Below are 27,048 nucleotides of genomic sequence, written 5' to 3' on the forward strand. Positions count from 1 at the left end.
TTTCATGTTACCATGCGTCAAAAAACCACACACATCTCTCACTTCCATCTCTGAGCACAAAGACTTGAATTTTAAGAGCTGTCCAGGATCTCTGCTCTCCCAGCTGCTTTTGGGTGGCTTCTTGGGGCTCCATTGAGTTATTATCCACCAGCTGATTCTTGTTATCAATACAACATTTTGCCCCACTACCCAAAATTAAAGGCAGAAGGTGAGTGAAAAACAAACGAACGAACAAACCAAACAAAAAAGTCTTTTGTGTCTCATTACGCATTTTCATGTAATCTCTCCATATAGTTTTTAAGTTCTTTGCACTCCTCCAGGTCCATATCCTGGCAGACCCATTTAATGTCATCCTCACTGCTCATCAAGACTGAGTTGACAGTTGGACACCCATCATCAGAGGAGATGGTGGTAAAGGTGGTGAATTTAACCCGTTTCCTCTTAGAGGTAGGAGAAGTAGTTGGTTCACTTTTCTGTTCTTTCCCTTCAGTGAATGTGGACTCGGTAGACCTGAAAGATTGTCCATTAATATTTTTGGCGGCATTTGTGTTGAGGAGATATTTGCTCTCTTCATAATCTACTCCTCTGTCAATAGCTGTGATATGTTCATCTTGTTGGGATGAGAAATTTATGTGATTCTCCAGAAGTTCTGTCCTGTTGCTCAGCCCAACCCAGTCATGAGAGTGGCTCATGCCTTCTTGCTCTTCAAAGGGAACTTGTTTGTTTCTGTACTTCAAAGCAAAAGTGACGCAATTGATAAGGAAGACCAGAATTGCCAGGCAAAAGACTCCCAGAAGAGCATACATTCCGATCTCCAGATCGCTGAGTCCCCTAGGGGTCTGGACTAGGTCATTCTCTTCCAAGTCTCCATTGTTTCTTGGCAGATCCACCTGTGCAGGGAAGCTCGTGAAGTCTATCGGGATGTTCTGCAGATGACTGTCATCATCCAGGAGGCTTTCTCTGCCTTCTTTTTTACTTAAAACAGACCTTTGAGTGGTGGTCCCTTTGCCTTGCTCGTGGCCCATTGAGGAGCTGTAATACTGGCCATCTAGCCCAGCTCTTCCCTGCAGAGCGGTTTTCTGGCGCCGGTCACTGGCATGATTTTCTAGGTGGACACCAGCACCCCTGTGTTTACTGTCACTGATGTTGGGGTTGGCATCGCTCTGCCCAAACTTGACTTTAATGCTACCACTTCCAACAGCTAGGATGCTCTTTCTTTTGGATTTCTGGCATGATTCACTGATCACCATCTCCACCTTCACCAGTGTCCCCTGGCCTTCTGTCTCAGCAGCAATCACAGGCCACTTGAATTTGGGGTCATAGTGAATGGAGACCACCTTCTCATCCAGAGATGTAGCTGACAAGGAGAAGTCTTTGGAGTCATAAATATCCAGGGGCATGACAGATCCATCGCTGAACTGGATCCAGCAGCTGATGGCTGCTTCCTGTAATATATAAAACAAATATACGCACACTCAGAATAAACATCGAGGGAAATATGTTTTGTGCTGGTCTATTCCCTCCTCCTCACAAGATCCATACACCATTTATAACCAGAAAAGAAATAAAAAGGGAGAGCAATAAAATTAATATCTTGCCAAGATGTGAAGAGAAATACTAGTTCAAAACACTCATTGATAACAAGATTTGTTTCCCCAAAGGTGCTTAAAGGAGCTGTATCCCCTGGGCTCTGCAGAATCTACTTCAGCACCGTAACAAATTGCATGTCAGAAAGCATTACCAGTGACTGAGATCATTTACTGTTGTATATTTAAATGAAAAAAAACCCAACGTTATTTCTAAACTGCTTAAAATACAAAGTCTTCTCTTGTTACACACAACGCATGTTAAAAAATACCTCATATAGCAAGTAGGTCCATACATGGCTCCATACCTTCAGTCCTTGATTTTTGTCTCTCAAATTAAATAAGCATTTTGTACCAGCAGAGGAAACCAATCAGTTGCTTCTTTAGGAAATGGCTGGGGTAATTTTCATGCTTGTTAGCAATTAAAAGCAAGACAATAATGAAGTTTAGTCTCGTGTCACAGCAATGCAGATTGCACACTTCAGGGTGCATGGAGGCTTGCTGAATGTAAATGGATCAGACCTGAGTACTAATTCTGTACTTGCACATGTGTATTGGTGCAGCATTCCTGGGAACCTTGACTTTTCGTTTCTAACTTGAAACATTTTAAAGTATTCTTAGATTTCAGAAAACACGCGCTCACCCATTTCTGAAAATCCGGTCCTCTAAGGACTCTCAAATGGCTACCGAAAATTGTCGTGCTACCTGAAAAAAATCTTGGCATTCACACATCAATTATTTACAGACAAAATTCAGATTGCTCCCCTGGAATCTAACACCTGCGTCTGATGGCCTGACTTGCTCTGTTTTGGCTGGGATATTTGCACCTTATTAGACACTGGAGAATCCACACCAGAAAGACTCCTGGCTTGACGAGTGGATTCTTTGGTGTCTAAAATGAGGTGAGCTCTTGTCTGGTAAGAGTTGGGATCACCCTGCTCTGAGAGAGTGCCCGACAGACAGACAAACACCCAACCAACAGATTAATAACCGTACTTGCGGAAAGCGTGATTATAAAAGTCTCGTTTCTTTAAATAAGCGGTTTTTCAAACAGACGGTATTTACATTCTAACTCAACATATATACAGAGAATAAATATGTATCGTTATCTTTTAAATTGTTTCTAGCACATAGTCATTCACCTGTTCAGATCACAGAGAATAAGCCTCCAGTCCTTTGGGATTGTGTCGTGCATAATCTACTGGCCTGATTCTGAAATCCTCACAGCCATAAAGCTCCCCACGCTTCAATGGGAGATTTGCTTCTGTCTCTATTTCAGGACAGAGCCCTAAGACTTTGCTGACACTGTCATAAATCCTGGCTTTGTGTTTATTAATCTTTGGATGTTTCTTGAAGGCCGCATAGAATTTATGTCATCAACTCTCATCTTCCCACTGTGTTGCTTAAACCTGCATAATCATTTAATAATTTTGCATTGCTTTGCTTATAGGGATCGTGCTCTGAAAATCATGTGCTAAGCAATGGAAGGAATCAGATGCCTTTCAAAACGGAGTCAGTCCTTCAAGGGTGGAAGGTGCACGCCTTCCTCACTGGTTTAATACTGATCCAACGTTGTTCTGTCTGTCGCCCTGCATCCAGAGAGGGACTCATCTAGACTCCGCTTCTGGGAACTGAAATGTCAGTGCTGGGCAGCAAATTGGGACTAAATGCCATCAACCCCAGCTTTTGGGCTGATTTCAAGGTAGTTTGTTTAACTCCCCATGTCAGCAATGGATTAGCTCGCTGGCCTTATTTCTAGCTGCCTGGCACTGATTTCTTAACTCCTGGAATACTACGGGAGCCTGATTTTTATCACCCTATAAAGACAGCAGTTCTGCATTATTTCTTATCCTGCATCCCAAGGATAAGACCCTATGATGAATTAAAGCATCTCAACAGTTGGCCAGATTTCAAACGTGCATGCCATGATCATTTACCTTTAAAGGTCAGAACATGTTTAAGCGTTAAGAGCCCAGTGCATCCTTGACGTAAATCCCAGACTGATGGATTTCGGTTGAAAAAAAAGTTTAAATTTCAAATGTAGACAGAAGCACAAGGACAAACATCAAGCAGGGACTGACAGGGACATGGCAAAGTCCAAAAGCCCTTGGTAACTGTTGGTTCCCTAATATAGGGACTAAGGATAACAGGGAAACAAAAATTGGTTTATGAAATCATGAATCAGGAAATGAGTCAATGATGCTGATTCATATTCTAGTAATGAATCAGAATGAAAGGGATGTTCCACAACTTCTTAAAATGCTCACAGAAAGTAACTGAAGGAAGAAGAGTTTAGCGCTATGCAAAACAGTTTCTCATTTAAAGATGTGCTTAAAGGGTTGATTTGGTTGCCTGTGGTGGGAGGCTGAACTTGGCAACCTAGCTGGCAACATCTCCTCTGATCTAGTAGGTGCCGGATGGGACAGAAAGGGAGTGTTTGTGTGTGTGCGCGCGCGTAAAGGGACTTCCGTTGCTTAATTACGACACATCATTGAGTTGCATGTGTTATTTATGGGATGCAGCCACGACAGATGGAGTATGCCTGCCTGTTGACTGGGGTTGTGTAGACATAGTGCCATTTTTGTGAGATCTTTGGGTTTTTGTTAGGGCACCTGGTGGCCTTCAGAAAAAAGCGCCCATAAGGAAAATGTTTTATTAGCATATTATTAATCAAAATCTGCTCGATTCCATCAGCTTGTAATGTGGGGCATAGTGAATCAGAGCGGTGTCCTTCCACAACACAGTACATGTGGGCAACAGTACCTGCTTTGGAGATTGGAGCAGCTCTTGTGCTACTGCAGTAGCAAAGATGGCCTTATTGCTTCCTGGACTGAGCTGCAGAGAAAGTGACAATCCAGTTACCAGCTGCACTCCCAGGTCAGTTATTGTCACCTTCTCATCCAGAACTGTCACTGTCTTCTCAGCCAAGATAGCATCCGAAAGGGGGGACAATATCTGAAAAGAAAAATCAAAGTTAGCCACAGCCATTTTGCGTAGCACCAAGCAAAATAGCTACAACGGAGCTACTGTAATACAGATAAGTAATATTTATGTTAACGGGCAGAATTACTCTTAGCAGACAGACACTATTACAATATGATTAAAAAATGACTAGTCACATTTTATAACTCTTCTGCAATAATAGGGTGCTTATAACATCTTTTACCAACGTAATTCTCATCAGCTAAGCCATTCACCTCTGTGCTATGCTAACCGCATCTGTTTTAGATATATTAGGTATTTGTAAATGTAATCTTTACGTGAAATGCAATTGTTTCATTAATGATTGTGTTTTTAGGTAGCATATATACAATGCAATCTGTAGATTTATATAAAATCCATAGAATAAATAGCATTTATTTCTATCCTATAGAAAGAAAGCTAATGTATTGCTACAATAAACACTCATGGTACTGTATACAAAATTGACAGAGAAAACTTGTCTTGGTTAAAAAAATGTGCATGGAGGTCAGTGCACTGATACATGACATCCAAAGATGCTCGTTAGCAAGCAAGTTGAATTTAATGGTCCATATAGGGTACAGAGCATTTTGGAAGCAGTTTATAAGAGGTATTCTTTAAATATAACTTGCTCTCAGCTTTTTGCCCTTGGATTTTTCTTTTCACAGTTTTATGTGCATTTGTTGGAGCATTGTAAGTCCCAGAGCTTTGGAAAGTCATTCAGAAAATCTTTACAGGTTTTGCAGAAAGTCAAAATCTCAAATCCCATTTCTCCAGCCCTGACAACCCGTGTTATCGACAGGTGTGGTTGTTATTTTCTGGTTTGACAGTTTGGGATGATGAGCATGTTTGGAGAGCTAGATTTTTTTTTCCTGTGCCAGTGCTTGTTAACATGTTTTCTACTTTGTAGTATCACTGGATTAATCGCCTTTTTTTTTTTTCCTCTTTTGTTCTCAGACCCCATTTTCTAGGCCAGTTTTTCTCTGCATGGCAGGAAGAACTATATGTGAAAAGCTGCCAGTGACACAATGCCTAGGTTTAGGTGAGTTATTTCAGAGTGGGGACACTGAGGCACTTTACCCTTTGCTCTGTCAGTGTAGGCTTTGAGAAGATGGAGCTGTTTCACCAGCTGCATGCCTTGTGACAGTCCGTATACTGGCTCCAGGTTCAAAACCAGCCTCAGACAAAAATAATCAGAAACAGCCTCCAAGTACACACGTTGGGCTAAATTTACTAAAAGGGCATTCTACATACTTTGGGGCACAAGATAAGAAGAGAAAACCATCTCTTCTGTGTCTTCCAGCCCTTGCTGCAATTCTCATAGAATCATAGAACAGTTTGGGTTGGAAGGGACCTCTAAAGGTCATCTAGTCCAGCCCCCCTGCCGTGGGCAGGGACATCTTCAACTAGATCAGGTTGCTCAGAGCCCCGTCCAACCTGGCCTTGAATGTTTCCAGGGAAAATTCATGGCTTCAATTTCTGTTGCTAATGCAAGAAGCTGCTGTACACCTGACGAGTACTTCAGTTCCCAAGGTGGTGGGTTAATGGAGGAAAAGGAGTAAGTAATTATTTTTCCCTACCTGAATTGTCGTCATTCCAAGCTCCTGCCCAATCAAAACCTGTCCGTCTTGCAGCTTAGCGATTCTTGGCTCCTCCACCTGCATGAAGTCACTCACCAGGTCGGTAATGTCAATCTGCCAGTCAGAACCCAGCAAATAGCTCAGCTGGCCGCCGGGGTCTGAGGCTTCAGCTACAAACTGTGTGAGGACTCGCACCATTGCATGTTGGTACTGAAGGGTGCAGCCTCTTCCCTTACGTTCGTCCTCTTCTTCATCATCGCTGTCCCTGGCTGGTCTGGTAAGATACCAAGAATCAAAAATTAATTGAAACTGGTGCTGGGAGAGCTTGCAACAGGAGAGCTATTGCTGACATGAGACTGCAGCCTAGTTGCTGGAACATGGGGCCTTTGCCCCCTTCCATTGCTCTGCTGAAGCTGCTTCCTTCAGTGCATTTCTGAAATCAGTCAGGCTCCCCCACCTTTTATCCTGTTTCCCTTGTTCATAACTGAGACCTCCAGGCTGCCTACGTCTTCAAAACAGTTGCTAGAATCACCATCTGGCCTGCTAGCTTCGCTACCACATTGTCCTCTCCAAATGTCTCTCATTATTTCCCATGTTAAGTCCTTACTTTCAGGACCTTCACACTTTTTCTGGATCTTCCCATAAACATCTTCGTGTTGCCATGGAAATTTCCCCTGTCTGCACCTACATACACATCCCTTCCTGTGTGGCATGCAGGTTGAAGTCACATCTCCATCAAAATCCCCATCTCTTTGCTGCGATATTAACAGAAACATGGTGATAAATGATGTCTCCGTAGGTAGGTGGGAATAGCAAGTACCTACTTTATCAATTTGTTCTTCTGGTTCTTAATAACACTGACAACAGATACAAACCGTCGAGATCTGCTTACATCCACCCTCTGCCCTGTCATTCACGTGCCACTGACCTGTGGGCACAGATAGTACCTTTAAAGCCTTAGTGTATCAGTGTCCTGACTTCGGGACACTGATCAGGGCTGCTGGCCCCTACAGTGATATGAAACAAGAAGGTTCTAATTGTGACCATTAACAATGAATTAATTAATGGGCAGGGCCTGTGAACCAGGCTGGAGACTGACCAGCCTTGCCAGAGCGGGTCCTTGCTGATGTCTTCCTGCTGCCCCCGTGACTGATCCTGCCTAACTTGACCAACTGGCTTTTTTCATCTCAGTCACTAGCGCTATAAAAGGAAATTGATATCCAGTGTAGGATCGTGCAACCTGCAGTTTCCATTTCCCTCGTAAGTCCAGTGCAGGAGCCTGTTGAATAGGTGTCTGGTGACCTTCAAATTTACACCGGAATTGCATTAAGGCCAAATGAGCATGTTCAGATCCGCTGGCCGTGACAGGTCTTTGGCAAGTGCACAGCGCAGAATGAACATCCTCTAATGAAACCTACCTCTTATTAGAGATGATGGGGACTCTCCATCCCTTAATCTGATTTAGTTCTGTGTCAGAGACCTCTATCTGCAGCGGGAGACGAGGAACCCAGACTGTCATTTCTAAAGGGGCACTGAGATGCTGGTAAGTAAAATTAACTATGACATTCACTTTGCCTTTCATTTCCTTCCCATTGACAAAGACGTAGTCACATCTGTCAGAAACCTGAAAAAAGGAGAAAGAAAAAAAAAATTAATGAGTCTCTTCACAAATTATAAAGTACACCACATGCTGGGAAAGTGAGTGGGAGGAAGAGAAAGGATATAGGTTTAAACTGGCTCCAAGTTCAGAGGACAACTAGGAATAACAAGAAAGGTGCCTGGCGTGCCCTTAATAGCCTATATAATTTGGCATCATTTTAACAGGCAGGCTTTTTCTGCTATAAACATCTCCAGTATAATCTAGTTAAAGGAACAGCTTCTTTCTGTCCTTAATTCCCACTCCAACACTAGGATAGTCCTAGTATAATGGCGCCGAGAGAGGATTCTTCTCTTCTCCCCAAAGCTCAGTCAGACTCTACCATCCTCCTCCTCTACTTCGTGTGCAGTCTGAGGAATATCACATACCCGCGGGGAGGAACAGGCAACTGCCTGTATACAGAATTCAGTAGTGGACAAATTTCTCTAGTCAACCCCAAATTGGGACAAAGGGTTCTTCAGGAGTCCCGTTACAGGTGCCAGGGCATGGGGTGGTCACATCATCCAAAACCTAATCACAGGGAAGAGCTCACTGATGCCCAGTGGCGTTCACTGGGGCCAAACAGCTTCATCTCTGCTGCAAGCCTGACAAAAACTTTGCACAATGTTCTGCTCAAGCTAGTCCTGATGTCACTTTATTTATTACCTGCAGCTCTGGACATCAATATTGCTGAGAGTTACTAAATCTCACTCAAGCGATTTAGCAGCTATTGCAAGGATCTAGGTGAGCTGACAGGACCGGTTCATTACAGCTAGTTAAAATACATGAGTAAATGTACACATCAAATAATTTATTAACTACCATTTTACCGTGCTGATGATCTGAAGGAGTGATCTATTAAAACCCTGAACTCTTTTCACAATCCATTACCAGCCAGACCTTCTATTCCATTCTGTAGATGTATTCAATATTTCTGACTCCAGAATGCAGTCTCATCCTCATCTGAATTTAATGCCATTTTCTACTTTTCTGTTTAAATGCTAAATGAATTTAAATTGTATTTAAATATCACCAGCTTTTGTAGGATAATTTGCATTCCTAATATTATTATCTTTAAACAACAACAACCCCCCTTACAGACAGATCCATAGCAAATCCATTTCCATCCTTGCCTGTCTGAGCCTAGGTAACATATCAAAAAAGGTTATCGTGTGTCTTGCAATGCCTCTCTTGCAAGCAATGTCTGTTTTAAGGTCAAAATCTTATAGTTGCTGTTGGTTTCAGCAGGAAAATGAGGAGTTTATTTACAGGCAGAATTCTGTTTTTCAGGATATTCTCATGTTGGCATGTTTTACAGTAGCTCTTAATGGCTCCTGTCAGGATCCAGTCTCACTGTGCTGCACAGCAAGAAAACGTAGTTGCTGTCAAAAAAGCCTCAAAGCTTGGGAGTATGCAATGCAGGGGAAGGACCTCACAGCAGGCAGCTGAGCACAAAGTCCTGGCTCCAGCTGCGCCTGTGTCACTAAGGTAATACCCACTTCATCGTAACGCTGAACCAAACTGGCCTGAGCTGAGGAAGATGAGACTCTGCAAAACTCCAGGAGAAGCTTCATGTGAGCCTGCAGAAATGGCTACAGGGAAGGCTGGAGGCATAAGCACATTCCCCTTCTGGGAGCAGCATGTCTGGGCGGCAGCAAGAGAGAAGACGTTATTCTTGCATCCTTGCAGAAGGCTCACTAATGTAAGTGTAGTATTTTCAGGGCAAGAACTACATCATACAACCTGCAACATCTAATAGCCAGTCGGACAGGCGGGAAGTCAGAAAACCTTCAGGCAGTGCCTGGTACACGTGCTCCTTCTCCCACCCCATGGGGTACCTTGTTTCCGCAAGTGGAATTCATCTATTCCTTGCTGGCACTACACTTATCCCCGTTGCCTTTTTGTATTTTAAGTGCTGTTCTCAAACCAGACAACTCTCCTGTGCGCTAATAAGCTCTGTCTGCTGCTTTCTACCTTTCCTCTTTTCCCTGGGATGCCAGTGAGAAGAAAAACTGGCGGAGTCTCAAAGTGCTGATTCCCACCTGAGAGGCAACAGACCAAAGCTGAAGACAAGGTGGCCCCAAGGAAAACATTCTGCCTGGGAGCCGATTGCCCTGAGGTCCTTCACTTGTCTTTGTGCTCTTCAGGCTGGGCCACACGTACAAGTGTGGCCTGAAGACAAGGATTTTCTTTAGTAGGGCATAGGTCCAGGTAATAGCTTTCCACGTGACTTCCTCACCACCTCTGCTTCCAGCTAGCAACACCTCATGTTCGTGAATCTTAGCTAATTAACACATTAGGCAATTAAATGTCTTCAGGGGTGATCAACCTAGGACTGAAACCATTTCCTAGTGATTTAAGGTAACAGGTAAACTTCTGTGCCTCGCAGCACAGCTAAATCATAGTTGAGGGACGTTTCCAAACCACCGCAGTGTCCTCTGCAGAGCAGAGCGCTGAGCCCCTGGAGCCCTGCTCCCCAGCAGACCTCTCCTGCCTCCCCCTGCATATCCTCTGCTCCGCACTTGCAGCAGGGCTTCTGGCAGGGGACCTGCCAAACATCCTTCCGCCGGAGTAAGGTTTCCCTGTCTGAGCGGTGGCTTTTGAAGCACACCTAGATAGCACAGGTGGGATTTTGCTGCTGTTTTTATTGGTCTGTGTGTGTCTGAAGAGCAGTTCAGCACACAGAAGCTGGAACAAGGCTGAGGCTCTCCCAGGCAATAGAGGTAACTGCTGGATTATGCTAGTAAGAGATGGGAATCAGACTCTCAGATTTTAAATTCGTTAATGCTCAAGCAATAGCAAGAGAAAGAAAATTTGGCAGGCGAACAGACCTCAGTTCCAACTTTATCAGGAGTTATTACAGAAAGGAGAGTTAAAATAAGAATCCATCCCTAAAAAGCTACTATCTGAATGATTAAATAAATACCAGGACCTTGTGCTTTCAAGGTTATGATTTATAAAACAAACTGATGGTCAGAAAAAGAATGACTAGGCTTGGGATACTTGCTTTCTCCTGTTTCCCTTTCTGTAAGTGAAGACGGCAACAACTATGAGCTCATTCAGTTCCCAGCCAGCCCTTCACTGTTTGAATGAATAAGCATCACTGTTCTGCTGCAGCTTGCATGCAGTCCTAACAGAGCAACATCAAAACACGGTGCAAAGTACAGTACATTTTCATAAATGAGGCCAGGACATTCAGAAACAGGTCATCAATAGAAAGGCAGATTAGCCATGCCTGTGTTACTACAGACACATCCGAACCATTCATCTTCCAGCACAAGAGAAAGACCAAAAAGATGTAGAGAAAGAAGAAAAATCGAGCTTCTCTGTCTCTTTTGAGACAGAGTTTTCTAAACTGTTTGTTGTAAATGAGCGACTATTTTGTGAAATGAGTTTGATGGGACTCAGCTGAGCCTCTGCAGGACAAATATGCACATGAGCGGAGACCCGTCAAACGCAGCTCAGCAGCTGGCAGCCTCCGGGCAGTCCCCGCGGCTGACACAGGCAGAGGGAGCGACCAGGTGCCCCCTCGCACGGCTTCTCCACGTTAATGTTGATGGGGGCAGCACGGAGAAGCTTCTGCTGCCACTGCCTTTTCTGAACCTGCATGTCTCCTTTTCAATTCCTCAGTCTGTCAAGCAGCTCCTTTTCTTTAGCATTAATTCATATAAATAGCCTTTAACTACCAAGCCTCCTTCCTGGACTACAGGTCTTGCTTTACACGCCTCGCCACACACAACAGAAATGGCTGTGGTTCAAGTTTATTAAACGCATGAATGGAGCGACTGCACGTACCCTCGGATATGTGTGCGTGAGTGCGCGAATGAAAGGGAGGGTCTGTACTAAATCAGCTAACAGCTTCCCGACAGTTAGTTACTAAGGGGATTATGAGGCTGCAAAAGCTTTGTCCCAAACCAGACAGATTTCAGAAAACTATTAAACACATTATAAAATGCAATAGGAACTACAAAGGGGCTGGAGCAAGGTGGGCGATTTGCAGGGAAAACCAACTTGTTTTCTTTCCAAAATCCAGGGACTCCCACCCATATCTCCTTTTCTCCTGCCTTTGAGTTTTGGTATCTCAGGGATGGCGACTCCAGTTTTCAGTAAGGGTGACAAGGGCTCAAGAGGGAAAGAGCAGATTTTCTTTTACTGCTAATGTACTGCTGGAATACATCTCTCTCTCGTAGCCACTGTAATTCAAGGACATTATAATGCCATTAAACCCTTCTGGTGCTGTGCTCCCTTGCTAAAGCCTTTCTGGGCTTTATGTCACAGGAGCTTTTCACACAACTACGCTGAGCTGCCTTCCATTAATTAAGGGAGGCTGTACTTAGTGCTCACAAGATGCTCCAGAAATTCTCTCAGTACAGGGGACTTTTATCTCTTGAGGGAACTGGGGTTTGAATGGCTTTTTTGGGCATGAACTTGGTAGGTTATAAAAGTGCTTTGGGTTTTGTTTGGCTCCTGCAGCTCCACCTCTTTTTCTTACACCAGTGAACAACTAAGACAGCTTCCTCTGAGTCACACACGTATCTAATCTCCGTGTGCCAGGGCAGCAGAGGTCAGAGGTCCCTTATTGCCAGCACAGCACAGAATTAGGAATTAGATTTCTAAATGCGCCATGCACATACCAAACATGTGGCTTCTGGCAAGCTGGATGTCGAGTTCAATCATCAGTGCTACAAAATGTGCAAAGTGGAATACTTCAAATGTGCTCAGCACTGCGTTTAATTCAAACCCCCAGTCCTATTGCCAGAAATGGGAATTGAGTTAAGTCACCGCTGCTTCCTACCACAGAATCCTCGCTGTAAATACGCGTTCCTCAGCCCCATGTGCAGCTCTGTACATTGGGTACCCCAAAACTGTGCCCAAAAGTCAGCTGGGAGCCTCGCAACTGTGAAAGTGATGCCGCTGTGTCACTTTAACACAGGACTGTTTCCTTGGCAAACAAATATTGACCAGCAAAGGAGGGGGATATTGCCGGTCCAAGGCACTTCTTTTTTCTGTTTACTTAAAAAGCCTGTTTGTGTTATTTGAAAAGAAGTCAGCACTCTCCTTCAAAACACCCCATATTCTGTATGCTCTTCAGGTGTGATCACAAGCAAGGGAAATCAGTTTTTATTAATTTCTCTTATTTTATTTCACAGTTTGCAAGACTCTCCGTGGAAGAAAACACTAAGCCCTCTGAAGCCTTGTAGCAGCAGGACTTCAGCCAGCCTGGGAAAAACACGGAAAGAAGCAATAAGGCCCCTCACAAATCACACGTGATCCCTATCACACAGACCTCCTGCATCCAGTTCTCTGGTGAAAATTGTTCCCATCCCTTTCCTAAAAGGATTTTACTGCTTTTCCCATTAGCCTTTTGCAGAAGCTGTCTATGGCAGATACAAATTTGTGTGGCTGACTATTCCTTTGGTCCCATAAACTCTGGTTTGGGCTGAATAGAATCCAAAGATCTAATGGGAGGGAGGGAAAGGGGAATGTACATCATAACTCCCAGAAGAGGTACCCAGCATTTCCCCGTTAGCTCTCAGAAGTAGCTGTAACAGTCTTTCCCCACCTCATTATCATTATTAAATTCCCATGGGATAGCGGTAAAACCCTCACAGGAAACTGCTTTTCTGCTACAGTAATTCTGTTGGAACTCTTACAAAGTCACAGCTAATAAGTCTTTGAAAATAAGATGTACCTAGAGCAGTTCTGGTTTAGGCATTTTAAGGGTGGCCAATTAGGAAAGTAAGTCAACATAAAATCTGTTTTTCGGAAACACTCTGGGACACTGTCCCCGATCCATGCTTCTGTAAGTGATCCTTCCCCCATACAAGCACTCTCCGTTTATAATATACACTTCAAACACAGCCCTGCCACCTTGGCAAGCTCACGGGATCTCTTCTGATTTAGCACTGCACACATTTTCCTTGGTCTGCCAGCATAAATGGCGATATTTAGTAATGTAAGTTATGTTAATGAGTTCTGCCTAAATCATTGCTGTCAGAAGAAGAATGGGGGAGTCTCTTATAACCATTAAAAATGAATGAGGAGGGAAATAAATAAGCAAAAGCAGCTCATTTGAGCTATAAAAGACTCCAGAACACAAGCTGTGTATCAAGGTACAAAAGGATGAGGCCATTATTAGCTCTATAAGTCACTTATAAATGACTCAGGGGAGGCGGAGTCACCTTTAATCACCCGCTCTTAACCCACGGTGTTGGAGTGAGATTCGTTACTGTGATAACTGAATCCAGCCTGAAATTATGCAAGGCAGAGATAAATGACTATAATGAAGAAGCAGCACGGGGGGTAGATCAACCCTAAACCCACTACACGTCTAGAGAAGGGGCCTGTCCTAGGCTGGGATTCTGTGAGGACCCTGAGGGTAAGAAATGACTGTCCTCAGATCCGATGGCAGCAGCAGGTCTGTTAACCACCCTGGATGCTGCTGGAATTCGGAACAACCACTGAACAGCTGCTCTTGAGGAATAATTAAAACACCTCTTGTGTTGCAGAGAAAAGAGATTTTTTTTTTTTCTGGAAAGAAACAGTAACGGCAAATGGATATCACATCAAGTTTAGGGATGTTCTTCCTGTTCCTCAGTTACTCAGTGACTTGCATGTTCAGCAGGGTAAACGTCCCAAGCCAGGCTGCTCTACAGCTGCCGAAAGAAGGACTTGGCTTGAACCCTAGCGATTGGATTCCAGACAGATTTTAAATCTAGCATCACCTTGACAGCTTTCCCCATTTGGGGGGATTTACACTGCATAAGGTCTTCTTAACTTTAAATATTTTGAATTTTGACTGTGAGTACTGAAACATCTGCCAAAATCTGAAAATACCCTTTCAAAGTTGGTAAATGATGAGCTGTGTTCACAAGGCTTCATACCTCGTCATTCCTTTTATATCTGGTTCTCCGCTCTGTGCAGTGAGGTTGTGCCTTTTTTAGAGGAGGTGTCAAGCGGCACATCTGAACTCTTCAGATTCAGAAAAAACAGAGGGTGCTTTGAACTTTGAAGGTCCACACCTTCAAAGTGTCCACACTTCTCTGCAGTGGTTTTCCTATTGCAGCATGACACCAAAAACTACTGCAATTCACAACTGTATCTGCTTTTTTACCCAGGGACAAACACCTTCCGTAGTTTCTAAAGGTCTTAAGAACTTGCTTCTTGCCAGGCACCTCCGTAGCGTCATGATGGAAGCACACCTAGCACTGCTCCAGAGGAAGCTCAGCTGTAAATAGATATTAGCAGAGACTTGGACAAATGAAAAATGTTTTTTACTGCACTAATCCACCTGAAGCACATTAATTTCTAAGATTTTTTGTCGTTTGTTCTATAGCTTTGTGGCAAACATCAATATATTACCCCCAGCAAAATATACCTGAGTGAAATATGCAATGGCACATTTTAAAAGGACTTACAATTCTGGGTAAAATCCAGTTCTAGCTGCAAGTTTAATACTTCCCTTTGTGAACGTTATGGGTCTGACACAATGTTTGCAGTGTGTTGGTGTAACTAACTGAAAAATCCCCTCAGTAAAAGTCTCTCCTCAGGAATCACCTTTTGGTTTCTTAAATCAAGATTTGACATGTAAGATTTCGGTGCATTTTTCCCTTCAATGTTGCTTTTGCACCCATTTCCACTACTTAGAACAGTCAAATTTATCTCTATACAGTGGATTTGCACAGAATCTATACGTTTTTCAGGGACAGAGTGAGAGAAGGACAGGTGACACGCAGTCATTTGTGGACACCTTACGGAGCCCCCGTACACGCCGTCCTCACCCATGTTTCAGTACCTGCCTAAGGGCTACCTGCAGTCTGTAAAGAGCATCTTCCCTGTCCTCACTCAGCCACTGTGCTCAGGACAGCCAGGAGCCACCTGAGGGTGATGCGTTCCCGGTGCTGAGCGGCCCCTTTCCCACGGGACTGGCAGGAGAGCTGCCTGGGGGATGGGTGTTTCCTTTCAGAAGGGCTTTCAAGACACCTACATTTGGTTTCATTTTTGGGTCATGAAATTCAGTTTCATTTCAATTTCAAATGATTAAAATTATGTAAAAATACCATAACATCAAGGAAAAAGTTATTTTAAAATGAAAAATCAAAACATTTCACTTTGGAAATGTCAAAACAAGATGTTTCTTTGACACAACAGGAACCCGCTAGCATCCTTTTCTTCCTTTTTCTGTCAGAGATGAAATTCCAGGGAAATTAGCATAATTTCATGAAGCTGTTTTACAGAACTACAAATTCTGACAGAATATATTCTGCCAAATTTTCCCGAATAAGCTGTAATCAACTGGGGCCACAAATCAAAACAAAACCACCACAATGAAACTCTGCTCAATTAAAATCCAATCACATGAAATCGGGAGTACCTTTAGTGCAACAAATAGAGCTAGTCTCATTTGCAGAAAGGAACGTAAAGGCACAGAACAACCTTTCCGAAAGTCTGGGATTAATTCCCAGCTCCATCACACACTTCTTAGATGACTGTGTGTAATTTATTGAGATCCATACTCTCAAGGATATTGAAGTGTTAACTCCCACTGAACTCAAGGGGAGCTTGGTGGTTAAATCTCTTTAAGAATCTGGGCTTTAATCTCCCTTTGATGTATTTGTAAAATGAGGATACTATCCCCTTGTTTACAGGGATTTTGCAAAGCTTAATCTATAAGAAACAAGAAAGAGCTCAGGTGCTAGGGTTACACAAGTACATCTTTCTGTTGCTTAAAATTTATCTGTAGTTAGAGGACAGTCCCTCACTTTTTCCACCCGCACCAGCAGTCGATCACAGCCACACCGAGGGCACGATACAGTTCTGTGGGATGTGGCGTAGGGTGAAACCGTGTCCCTGGCAAGCAGGCGGTGTGAAGAGAATCAAATGGCTTCGTTCACTCCTGCTGTTCTCCGCTCCTTTTGCCGCTATGGCCATCCCTCATTTGCTGTTGGCTAGGCTGCAATTCCTGCTTTCCAGCTGGAAAAGGAAGGTGGCGACTTCCTGCCCACCTGCTGCTCTTGATACTCAGCGAGCAGCGATCCTGCCAGCACAGGATAAGCAAAAGAATGAGGCGGCTTCGGTGTCTGCTCCTCTAAATCAGCAGGACACGGGAATGTCAGCACTGCCACGTAGGAGAGCTTTAGACAGGCAAGTACTGTCTGACGACTAGCCAGAGAGCTGCTGGACTCAACCCACCACCTCGCGCTTTAGACTTTAGAAGCCACAATTGTTTGTAATGAATGTGACAACACTTTCTTGCCTACGTTAATTAAGTTACATCTTTCTATTTCTCTCTTGATCTGAAAACCACATGCACTCTGTATCGCTCACTGCAGTCATCCAAGTAAAGTGGGAGAAGAACAATAAACAAAACCCCAAGCTTTTTATTACTAAACTGAGAATGGCATTTCTCCCCTCCTTCCAGTAAAGCTTAAAGAGGAGCAATAGCAATAGAACAATTTTGCTTCACACTCATGAAAAGAAAGGAGACACACAGGCTGCTTGTTTGTCTCCGGGTAATAAATACCTGACTTCAGGTGAAGAAGAGCCGATGAAAAATGTGACAAATTGGATGGACTAAACGCTGAGACAAAACTGCGTTGTAAAGGGGACGGTCAGTCTTCTGGATTTGTCAGATCCAGTCAGTGAAGCAATGCTGGGGAGAGGAAGGTAATCGAGATGCACACAGCCTGAAATAGCCTGTTCTAAGGGCTGCTCACACTGTATGTGAGACACCCCCCCCTGCTTTGGGAGCAGCTGAGAGGAAAATGGGCAGAACTGCGTGCAGTATGGATCTGACCGAATATACAGGAAGGCAAAGTATTTCAGATAACTCCTATATTCTCCCAGGGCAGCTGAAGGACCTTAGGAGATGCTGAATCTCCCCAAATGCAAAAAGGGCAGGCGAAGCAGCGCTGGCAGTGCCAGTGCAGAGCAGTCCCACTGCTGCCTGGCTCTCCCAGCACGCCGGGGCTGGAGTGCTCCTGACAGCACACCGACACGCTGATTTCAGACCCAGACTGGGAAACTAAACAACCAGCAGCATTAACCTCCAGTCAGTAACTTTGATTTTGCCTATAATTATCATGACAGTATAACTAGGTGTGCAAAGCATCTAATTGTCATATCCAGGATGCTTCATACTTCCCTTGCCTATAGGAAACTAAAATCTCTGCCAATTCCTTTCTGTTCCACAGGCGATCCAGCATGCAATTCAGCTGAAGGCATCAAATTTTTTTCGTTGTATTTCTTTCATTCACAGACGGCCAAAAATATTTCTATTGGCTACCATAATACTTACTGATTTTACACTGCTTTGTACTATATTAAGCAACAAATCTATATTCGGACGAATTTACCAGGTATGTGCTTCATGCCCTCATATGCTGACCACAGAAAGTACACGTGTCATTCGCAGTTGCCTACTAGAACAACAAACATATAGGTGGAAGACCAATGCTAAAAGAAATGTTGTACTTGAATGCTGGCTGTTCTATACAAAAGCAAGAGGTCCTTTTAAGGAAAGAATTCCCTGCATGAAAAAGAGGTTTCTCATCTGTGCCACCCAGGGAGAGTGCAGTCTCCCAAAATGTCCCTCCTTACTGCAGCAAGCTGTGGGCTTGTCCCACCACAGAGATCAAGGCTCATCCTTGTCTCATAAGCTGGAGATGTGCTGGTAGCACAGCTGGACTATAACACCGACTGTTTACTAAGTCTTTCCCTAATTGGGGAATTCCCAAATGAACACCGCTCTGAACTCTCCCTCCCTGTTTGGGGTGAGCGTACCAGGGATCCACCACTGAGGATCCCACATCTTGGTTTGCTGCGGCCTTGCCACAGGTTACTCCTCAGCGAGGCATGGTTTCTGCAATGTGGAGATCATTTCCCTTTGATAATCACCAAATCCAAACACTTCCTCCTAAAAATGTTTCATTAACATATTGTAGCAGCCCTTTATAGTCACAGAGGAGATGAGACCCCTGATACCCAGCTAGTGATGTTCCCTTCATAAAGCTCTTATGACATCTAACCAAGGCAGGAAAACAGGCTTTTATTTACTGTTTGAGACAAAGGGCTGAATCACACAGAGATCAAATCACATGCCTAAGGCTTCACAGAACATTTGTGACCCAGCCAAGAAATGAATCCCAAAATCGCAGGGCTCCCCTACCACAGTGCCCTGTAATTCAAAACCAGGGCAGACCCTGGTCTCACACCCCGGAGTTCCCTTGACCCCTCTACCTGTGGGAGCACCGCGCTTTTGCTATTGGCACACGCGCTGCTGCCACCCTCGTGGCTTCTTGTGGCTTCACTAGCCGTGGTACCTTTTTTCATTTTGGGGTGATACCCATGCAGTATAATCGCATAGGCAGATGTAGGGATTGGACTCTCTGAATGTCTGCAATATTTGCATAGTACAGTATTTCCATTGGCTATGTTGAGTTTTCTTTTTTGGCACTGCCATCACATATATTACAATTATGTTAACAAGCCTGTCTTTCTAAAGAACTCCTATTTTTCCTCTTCGTTACCCTGAGACACACTTCCAGTCATTTCTCATCTAACCTTACCAGGTCATTTTTGATATATTGTACAAGTGCAAAGGAGAGCTCTACTTCACAAGCAAATTCAAGTGACTCTTACATATATGCTGCTTTTGAGGGCGTAGGTGGGATGGAAGTGAAACATGCATGATGTGCTGAGTAGCGTGCATTGCAGCTCCTCCGCACGCCCTGCTGCACAGACAGTGTAAGATCCCACGGCTAGGCAAGCTATGTGATTTAGCTCCCCTATTTCAGATTGAGCTCCTAACTCGGGAGGTCCCTAGCTCAATTCTCAAAGTGCCAGCCAAGATGACGGTTGTTACAAACAGGTCTTTTAAACAACCCCCGAACAGAAATCCCTACCTCTCCAGCTGACTAGCTTCTGTCCTGAAATGTGAGCACTAAAGGCCATTGAAGTCACTGTCCACCAACAAAAAAGTCATATAATATTCTGAGATTTGTATGTTACTCAGAACTGAAAACATAGTGTGATTCAACATTGCTTCCAATTAAATTTATTTTTTCTCTGTTAGAAAAAATAAGATCCTCTTTTAAAGGGTTTCATAATTTTATGGAAAATGACTAAAAAACTAAAAAACAAATAAAATATAAAAATCCTTTTGCATCAACTAATGCAAAAGAAATTACCACCCTTATTGTGGCTTTAAGCATGACTACTATGAAACTTGCTGTTGGTTTGGTCCAGTAAAGAGAGAGAAATAGAGAAGCCAGCTTAAAATACATTTTCTTTAAGGCTATAAGAGAAATGTAAATCCTTATAGACCATTTTGGACTTCTAAACTAGTTAGAAAAAGGCACTGGGCTGATATATTCTCTGCCTCCTTGGAATCACTCATCTTTCATCTCCATCACTGCATTGCAGACTGGAAGCATTGCTATTTTTTTGACAACATTCTCATTTTTCCACCTTCCAAGAAATCTCTAGACAGGGATTGTCAGTTCTAATTATGTCGCTCGTGCTGCAGCGACAGGTGGTTACCGAAGACTCAGCAACGACACTTTGACTTTTGCAAACGGATTATATAGTTTGGCCCGTGTTCTTGACAAAAACAGCCATAAAGGAGGGAAGACAGGAGAGCGGTGAAGGCAGTCACATGGAACCAGGAAGACCTGGTTATGTTGCCTCCTCCGCCAAGCCTTCCCAAATGCACGTGTGCAAGGAGCACCTGGGCTGACTATGGACATGCCAATCCTCAAGCTGGGTGAGCTATGGAGATTTACAACGTATCTAACCAGTTGAGCACTGAAAGCAATAGAGTTATGTTTGTGTGGTGCTGTGCCAACATAAATTAGCTCCATACCTTCCTCCACAGAGTACAGCATTGGGTAGACTCACTAGCTTGGGCATCTCTGTGCCATAGGCCATGGCATGCCACAGGCATCACAGGCATGTCACGTGTCTAGCCCTCCAGCAACAAATTGGATTGGATGTTCAAGGTTCCAGTTTTTAGTAGAGACATTTTCCATCCATTAAGTGGAGACAATAGCACTTGTCCCACTTCATTCGACAACCTTAATGTTTGGAGCATTAAGGATGCAATATTTCTGCCCAAGGATTTAATCCAAACCTCAGACTTTTCTTTGACTCTGGTAAGCTTTGATCCTACCCTAAAGAGCCAGCACTTCTGCCCTCAAACAAGAAGTGTCCTGCCCTTCTAATTTCTTTCCAGAGAGTAATGGGTTATACATAAATTTTAACTAGGGACACCACCGAGAACCGATCTGACCTAAGTGAAGTATGAGATCAGACCTCCACAGACTTAAAGGAGGTGAGGGCCACACAGGAGAAATGAATGAAAAGACCCTGCAGTGAGAAGAGATTGCCAGGATGAAAGGAGAGGAGTTTGAACTCTTCAGTGCTCTCAGACTTCAGTGTCCCACAAGCACAGATCTGCAGGCAACTCCTTGAGTTAAGCCATGTCTCAGCTGGTACTTAATAGAACAATGACCAAATGCTGCTGAAATTACTTGCGTAACTTAGACACCATCCTGAGCAAGGGCACTGCATTTCAGTCACTCCAACACAGGGAAAAGGAGATGAAATATGTTTAGCAATGGCAGGCTTTAGAAGTTAGAGGTACAAGGACAAAGAGATTTCCATCTTGGTAATAGGACGACTTCAAAGAGTCTTAAAGATTCAGTCCTCTTTCTGATACTGAGTTTGCACAGGCAAAGTCTAGTTCTATTCCTCTGGCAAGCGTTCAGATAGCCAACATTACCACTTAGAAGAAAAAGGAAAAATCTGTTGCAATATACATACACTCACGCATGCATGCCAGGCTCTGGAAAGTTGGCCAACACCTTGCAGTGACTGGAGAAAAATAATGCAACAGCAAAGCACAAAAACTTTCTGAGAGACCTATGCCTTTTTAAGCCAAAAATCACTTGCAGAGAAGCATATATAAGCAGGATTGTGCTCCAACAGCAGAGCAGCAGCCATAATACACAAGTGCGAGATGAAAGCTGGCGTCAGCCAACATGGACAGGCTGAAATGCCATAGAATGTTTTCCAAACTACACTCGCTGTAGAAGTGACTGCAAAGTTTGTATTGGAACGGAAGAGAGCATCCTTTCCCGCTGGAGTTGTGGGCTAGGATGCTGAGCAACAAGGGGATTTCTGTCCTCACTTGACCCACTAACACAACCTTCTCTTTCTCCAGTTGCCTATTTCTGGACAACTGAAGATAAATGAGTTTCCACGCTGGACTACAAAATGGCAAATAGCTGTGAGCTCATCACCCCTCACATTGGTAAGTTGTGACACACGGAGGTCAGACTGTGACCATGTTTGCATGAGTTGCAGCAGATTGGCATGGCTGGAGGGCTCACTGCCCGATGCACTTGTTTTTAACAAACTCCTCTCTGCAGCTTGCTTGTTATCAACCAAGCTCCAGGCAGGGCTGTCTGTCCTTTCCCCCCTCTGCTAGGTACATGCTCTCTTTGCACTCATTTAAGGAAGATGTCAAGCTCTCAATGCCTGTTGGTTTCCTTTTAATGGGGAAACAGCAATGAATCAAGGGGTGTGTGTGTGTGTGTGTGCACATGCGCGCATGCACAGGTACAGAAGGCCAAAGCTGGGAACAGGACAGGAGTGATCCTGGCATTCCCAAGTATTCCACAGACTGGGTAGCAGCGCTGTTTCTGTCAGGCTTAAAGGAAAATATCATCATCATTCTAACATGCCTCCCACCACCTGCAAACGCCGCTGCTACTAATGCTTACCTTTCATTTTGTATCTCTAAACAAGCTCCTTGCGGTGGAGCTGAGCTAAACCCAGGCTCCTCCAGCATCTCTCTGGGGACAGAAATAATCCAAAACCACTTGCTCCCCACCATGAACAAAGGTCATTATTTTGACAAATTAGTTAAATCTCTCTCAGTCAGCAACAATGACCCTGAATTATTCAGCACGCATCTGTCTTTTTCCCTTACAAAAATGGCCTGTAAAGCAATAAGTGTATTTCACTTGAACCACTTCTTAAAGATGTAAGACAGTTTGGGTTTACTCCAACACCCCTTGAAGTCAATGGGAGTCTTTCATTTAATTTTCATTTAATTAATTTCATTAAATTTGCAGATGATGCCAAGCTGGGAGGGGTTGTAAGTACTTTGGAGAACAGGATTAGAATTCAAAATTATCTTGATAGTGTAGAAAATTGTCTGAAATAAATAGATGCAATTCAAGAAAGGTAAGAGCAAAGTATAAAGTTGGATAGAAACAATGAAGTACAGGATGGGGAAAGATTGGCCTGGTGACAGCAGTGAAGAAAAGGATGTGAGCTAGAGAGGATCAGAAACTCTCCAACTGTAGGGATCACTGAGGACTGGAAGATGGCAGAATTACCATCTGCAGTAATTTTTAAGATCTGCTTAGACAAATGACTGTCAGGAATGTTTTCCATAGCTGGACATATTGTTCCTTTCAGCTCAGTTTGAAGATTTCAGTGATTTTTAAGCCATATATTCAGATATGTAACGCACAACTTCTCCTGTCTGTGCGTATTATCTACAAGAAATGTGCGTTTTCTGGGTAAAAAGGGAAACAAGTATTTAATCTTTGTTCCTCAGGTTCAATATTGATCACAAAAGAAAAAGCATGTCCTGTTGTACTGGAAAATATATTTTGCACACTAACAGACAGAACAATGCAACCCATGTGAAAGCCACTACTTAAAGCTCTTCTGAACTTCTAGACAGGAGACAAAAGCAGACTGCAGTGTTCAGCACCCTTTCTGATGACCTGGAGTGAACTGAAGTCTTTGTAGCAACATAATTTATGTTGCTAGAACGCAATTAAATAAATTTGCAGTGCACAAAGTAAACGTTATTTCATACTTTCTTCTCTCCTTATAAGGGGTGATAAAATGCTAACTATATTATTCTCACCTGTATTTATAGCAATAACAGCGATAATTTACGTTACTTCGTGAAGTGTTCTGATGCGCAAGACAAGCCATTGCCTGAAAATTGATTGCATTTCATTAAATCAAGAAAATTCAAGGAAAAAACATATTAAAAAGATGAGAGCATAGGCATCCTGTTTTCCTCATAAACCTAAACAAAGGCCTGATTTAGGACCAGTTAAATTACTGTGGATCAATACTGTTTCATTTCCATGTCTCTGTCTTTGCGCAGTCTAATAAAATAATAACAACAATGGTGATGATGATAAACATTTTATATTTGAGCTATTCCTATTATCTAAGCGTCTCAGCATTTTGCAAAAACACTCCCAACAACACTTTGTAAAGCGCATCATAGTGAAGTCTCGGTGTTTATGGCATAAATGTATGTCTGTGTGTGCATTTTTTCATACAAATACGTATTTATATAGTATAGATATTATTATCCTCATTGTGCAAATGAGGGAATGAAATATTTACGTAGCTTCCCCATGGTCACAAAGTGCTGGCGAATGCTATCTGCAATGCTATCTGGGGCTAGAAATGAAGCCTCATTACTCTAAGGTTTGAGAATAATCAACCAAACCATGAAAATAGCCATACTTAGCATAAATAGGAAAGCCAGGCCAGAAACTATTTCCTCTCACAGGCATACTCTAGAAAAATTTATGAAACAAAACACACGCTCATGGAATGGATAGAAGTCCAGGTGAGGACTGAAGAGAGACAGTTTCTATTTCATCTCTGCCATCTGACCTCATAAAAGGTTTTGTTTTCTGCTCATTTCGTTCATTCATTAATGTTTCTATTTCATCTGCCATCTGACCTCATAAAAGGTTTTGTTTTCTGCTCATTTCGTTCATTCATTAATGTTTTTATTCATAGCTGTTCAGGTTGTCACAGGACAGTCTCTGATAGGGAACTGCAGTTCCTGGTCATCGAGACTCGGCACTGTTGGGAGATGTAGGTGCTATCGTAATATAAATGTACTGAAAGAGACAGTAATAAACATGGTAAGAGAAATGTCTGTCTTGTGTCTGTGGCTCTTACAATGCAGAAGACAACAGGCCAGACATAGAGGATTTAGGCTACAATGCGCTTGGGGCTAATAGTCATCAAAGCAAAGACAGTTCTTAAGACATGCTCAGGGTCAGTATAAGATTAGAAGAACATCGGCTTTTCTCACCATAACCAAAGAGAAAGCCAAATTGTGCTCTAGCTCTCAACCTGTCAGCCCTGTTGCAGCTAATGGAGTTACATGGCAGTGCAGTCAAGGTGCCATTTGGCCTTCAGGTGAAAAGCAGTTGATCTTGCTGCTAACCTGAGCCTACAGTTCCCGTGAGCTTCCTTTCACTTTCAAAGAAATGACAAGAGGAACACTTTCAATAAAACACTTCAGGAGCTGGTTTCAGTGAGGATGGGGAGTCCAAGGTGGAGGATAATTTGAAAGCATTTTGTAAGATTTTAGCTGCTTGTTCCCCATTGACTCTGATGGAAGTCATGCTGCTTTGATCTTCCAAATGCTTCCGCGCTCTTTCCCTCCTGACAAGCACTCATACCATGTTATCTGTTTACCGTTAAATCGAGTTGAGTCCTGAACTTTGATATCTGAACTATCTTCAAACAGGCAAGAAGAAAGAATAGCCAGATTATGGGAAAGGGACTCCACCTGAAAGCATACTACCCTGCTGTTATTGACACGTCTTGCATGCTCTCGGTGTTTAGGAATTGATGATGTTAATAACAAAGTTGTGTAACTGATCAAGAAGCCCCGGTGAAGCTGTATTTCATGTGAAGACACCAGGGTTCAGAAGGTACAGGAATGAGCAGGCGTGGGTCTGTGTACTCAGTAGCCGGACCTCTTCCAGCCAACTCCTATTTAAAGCCTATGATGAACTCTGGACACTTAATGGAAGAACTGTACCAGTCAGCAGCTTGTCTCTCCCAGCACAGGCTGGAAGAAGCAGAGCGGCTCCATGCATGCATTCTGGATGCAGGCAACAAAGACACGAAGAGGAAAACAGATAAAGCCATGAGGAAGTCTTTTAACCTGGATTTGGCCTTGTAATTGAAGAATGGTCTAATTAGTCAGCAAAATCTTCCAGATTCGCACGGCAGTGCTGGGATTCTCAAGGACACTAGAAGGACCTGGGTGCTGAGGTCCCAAATGATCAGAAGTGGACATCAAATTCTGCTAGTTCATGCTGAAAATCCCTCTGTGGAAATCAGGATTACACCACAGACAAAGGATGGGTGACTACTCTTGCGTCTCTCTAATTCATTACAGGTTTTAAAGTCAGAGGTGTAAGAGAGGGACTTTTGAATACCAGGATTTGCACCAAGTTCTGCAGTACCCTGGAGAGACCTGCATCTCCTTTCAAAGACAGATATTCCCACCTCCAAAGAAACATTTATGAAAATATGTAACAGAATTGTCAAGCAGCAGTTTCACTTGCTCCTGCAGTGCTTAGAGATGTGTTACATCTTCACTAGTCCCTGAAAGAGTAGCTGCTGTTACTCACATATGAGCTGGTAGAAATGAACCTTCTAAAATAAAAGATGTCCTCTCAAAAATAGCACACATGGTATAGGGGAGCAGAAAGGGGAATTAGGAGACTTTTAAATTCAGTTATTGCTATTTATTTGAATGAGGCAGGTGTTGGAGCCTTAGTCCTGGACCATCTCCTGTTCTGCCACAAATCACACAAATACACAGCCACAAGCCTAAGACTAACCAATTTTTACAACAAACCTGAGGCACTGACTCCTCTTTCTTGACTCACTCATGTCTAAGTAAGCTCAGAATCAGACCAGACGCATCAGCCCAGGGGATGCAGACTGTTTTCCCAAAAGTAGTGCTTCCAGAAGTACTACCACAGCACCAGCTAATCTTCAGCACTTACCTTTGCAGGTACAGCTCAGAGGGGAGGAAGAAAGCTGGCAAGAAAAGTTCATTTCATGAGGCTGGTGCTTTCTCGCTTGCTACGAGTGCCCACATTTGTGAACTATGTTAGAGAGGTCTGAGTCCCTCACATACACCTACATGAAAGGGCGAAGCCATTTTCCTTACGTTTTAGCAGGATGCTAAGATGACTTTTTTGCTTAAGCTTAAGTCTATCAGTACTTAAAGGGGGCTTATAAAAAAGATGGCGGCAGACTTTTGAGCAGGGCCTGTTGCGACAGGACAAGGGGGAATGGCTTTAAACTAAAGGGGGGTAGATTTAGACTAGATATAAGGAAGAAATTTTTTACGCTGAGGGTGGTGAAACACTGGCCCAGGTTGCCCAGAGAGGTGGTGGATGCCCCATCCCTGGAAACATTC

General features: G+C 43.4%; 1 protein-coding gene across 1 annotated transcript in view; it reads right to left on the reverse strand.

Annotated features, from left to right (window-relative positions):
* Positions 1 to 263: 263 nt before the first annotated feature.
* Positions 264 to 27,048, reverse strand: part of TMEM132D (transmembrane protein 132D) — a 265,283-nt gene continuing 238,498 nt past the window's right edge. The window contains exons 6-9 of the mRNA XM_009274370.1: positions 7,546 to 7,751; positions 6,128 to 6,401; positions 4,350 to 4,541; positions 264 to 1,445 (exon numbers count right to left, since the gene is read on the reverse strand). Of these exons, the coding sequence (XP_009272645.1) occupies positions 264 to 1,445; positions 4,350 to 4,541; positions 6,128 to 6,401; positions 7,546 to 7,751 (1,854 nt within the window). The remainder of the gene's footprint in view (positions 1,446 to 4,349; positions 4,542 to 6,127; positions 6,402 to 7,545; positions 7,752 to 27,048) is intronic.

This window comes from Aptenodytes forsteri, unplaced genomic scaffold, assembly GCF_000699145.1.
Source record: "Aptenodytes forsteri isolate BGI_AS27 unplaced genomic scaffold, ASM69914v1 Scaffold79, whole genome shotgun sequence".
Classification (NCBI taxonomy): Eukaryota; Metazoa; Chordata; class Aves; order Sphenisciformes; family Spheniscidae; genus Aptenodytes; species Aptenodytes forsteri.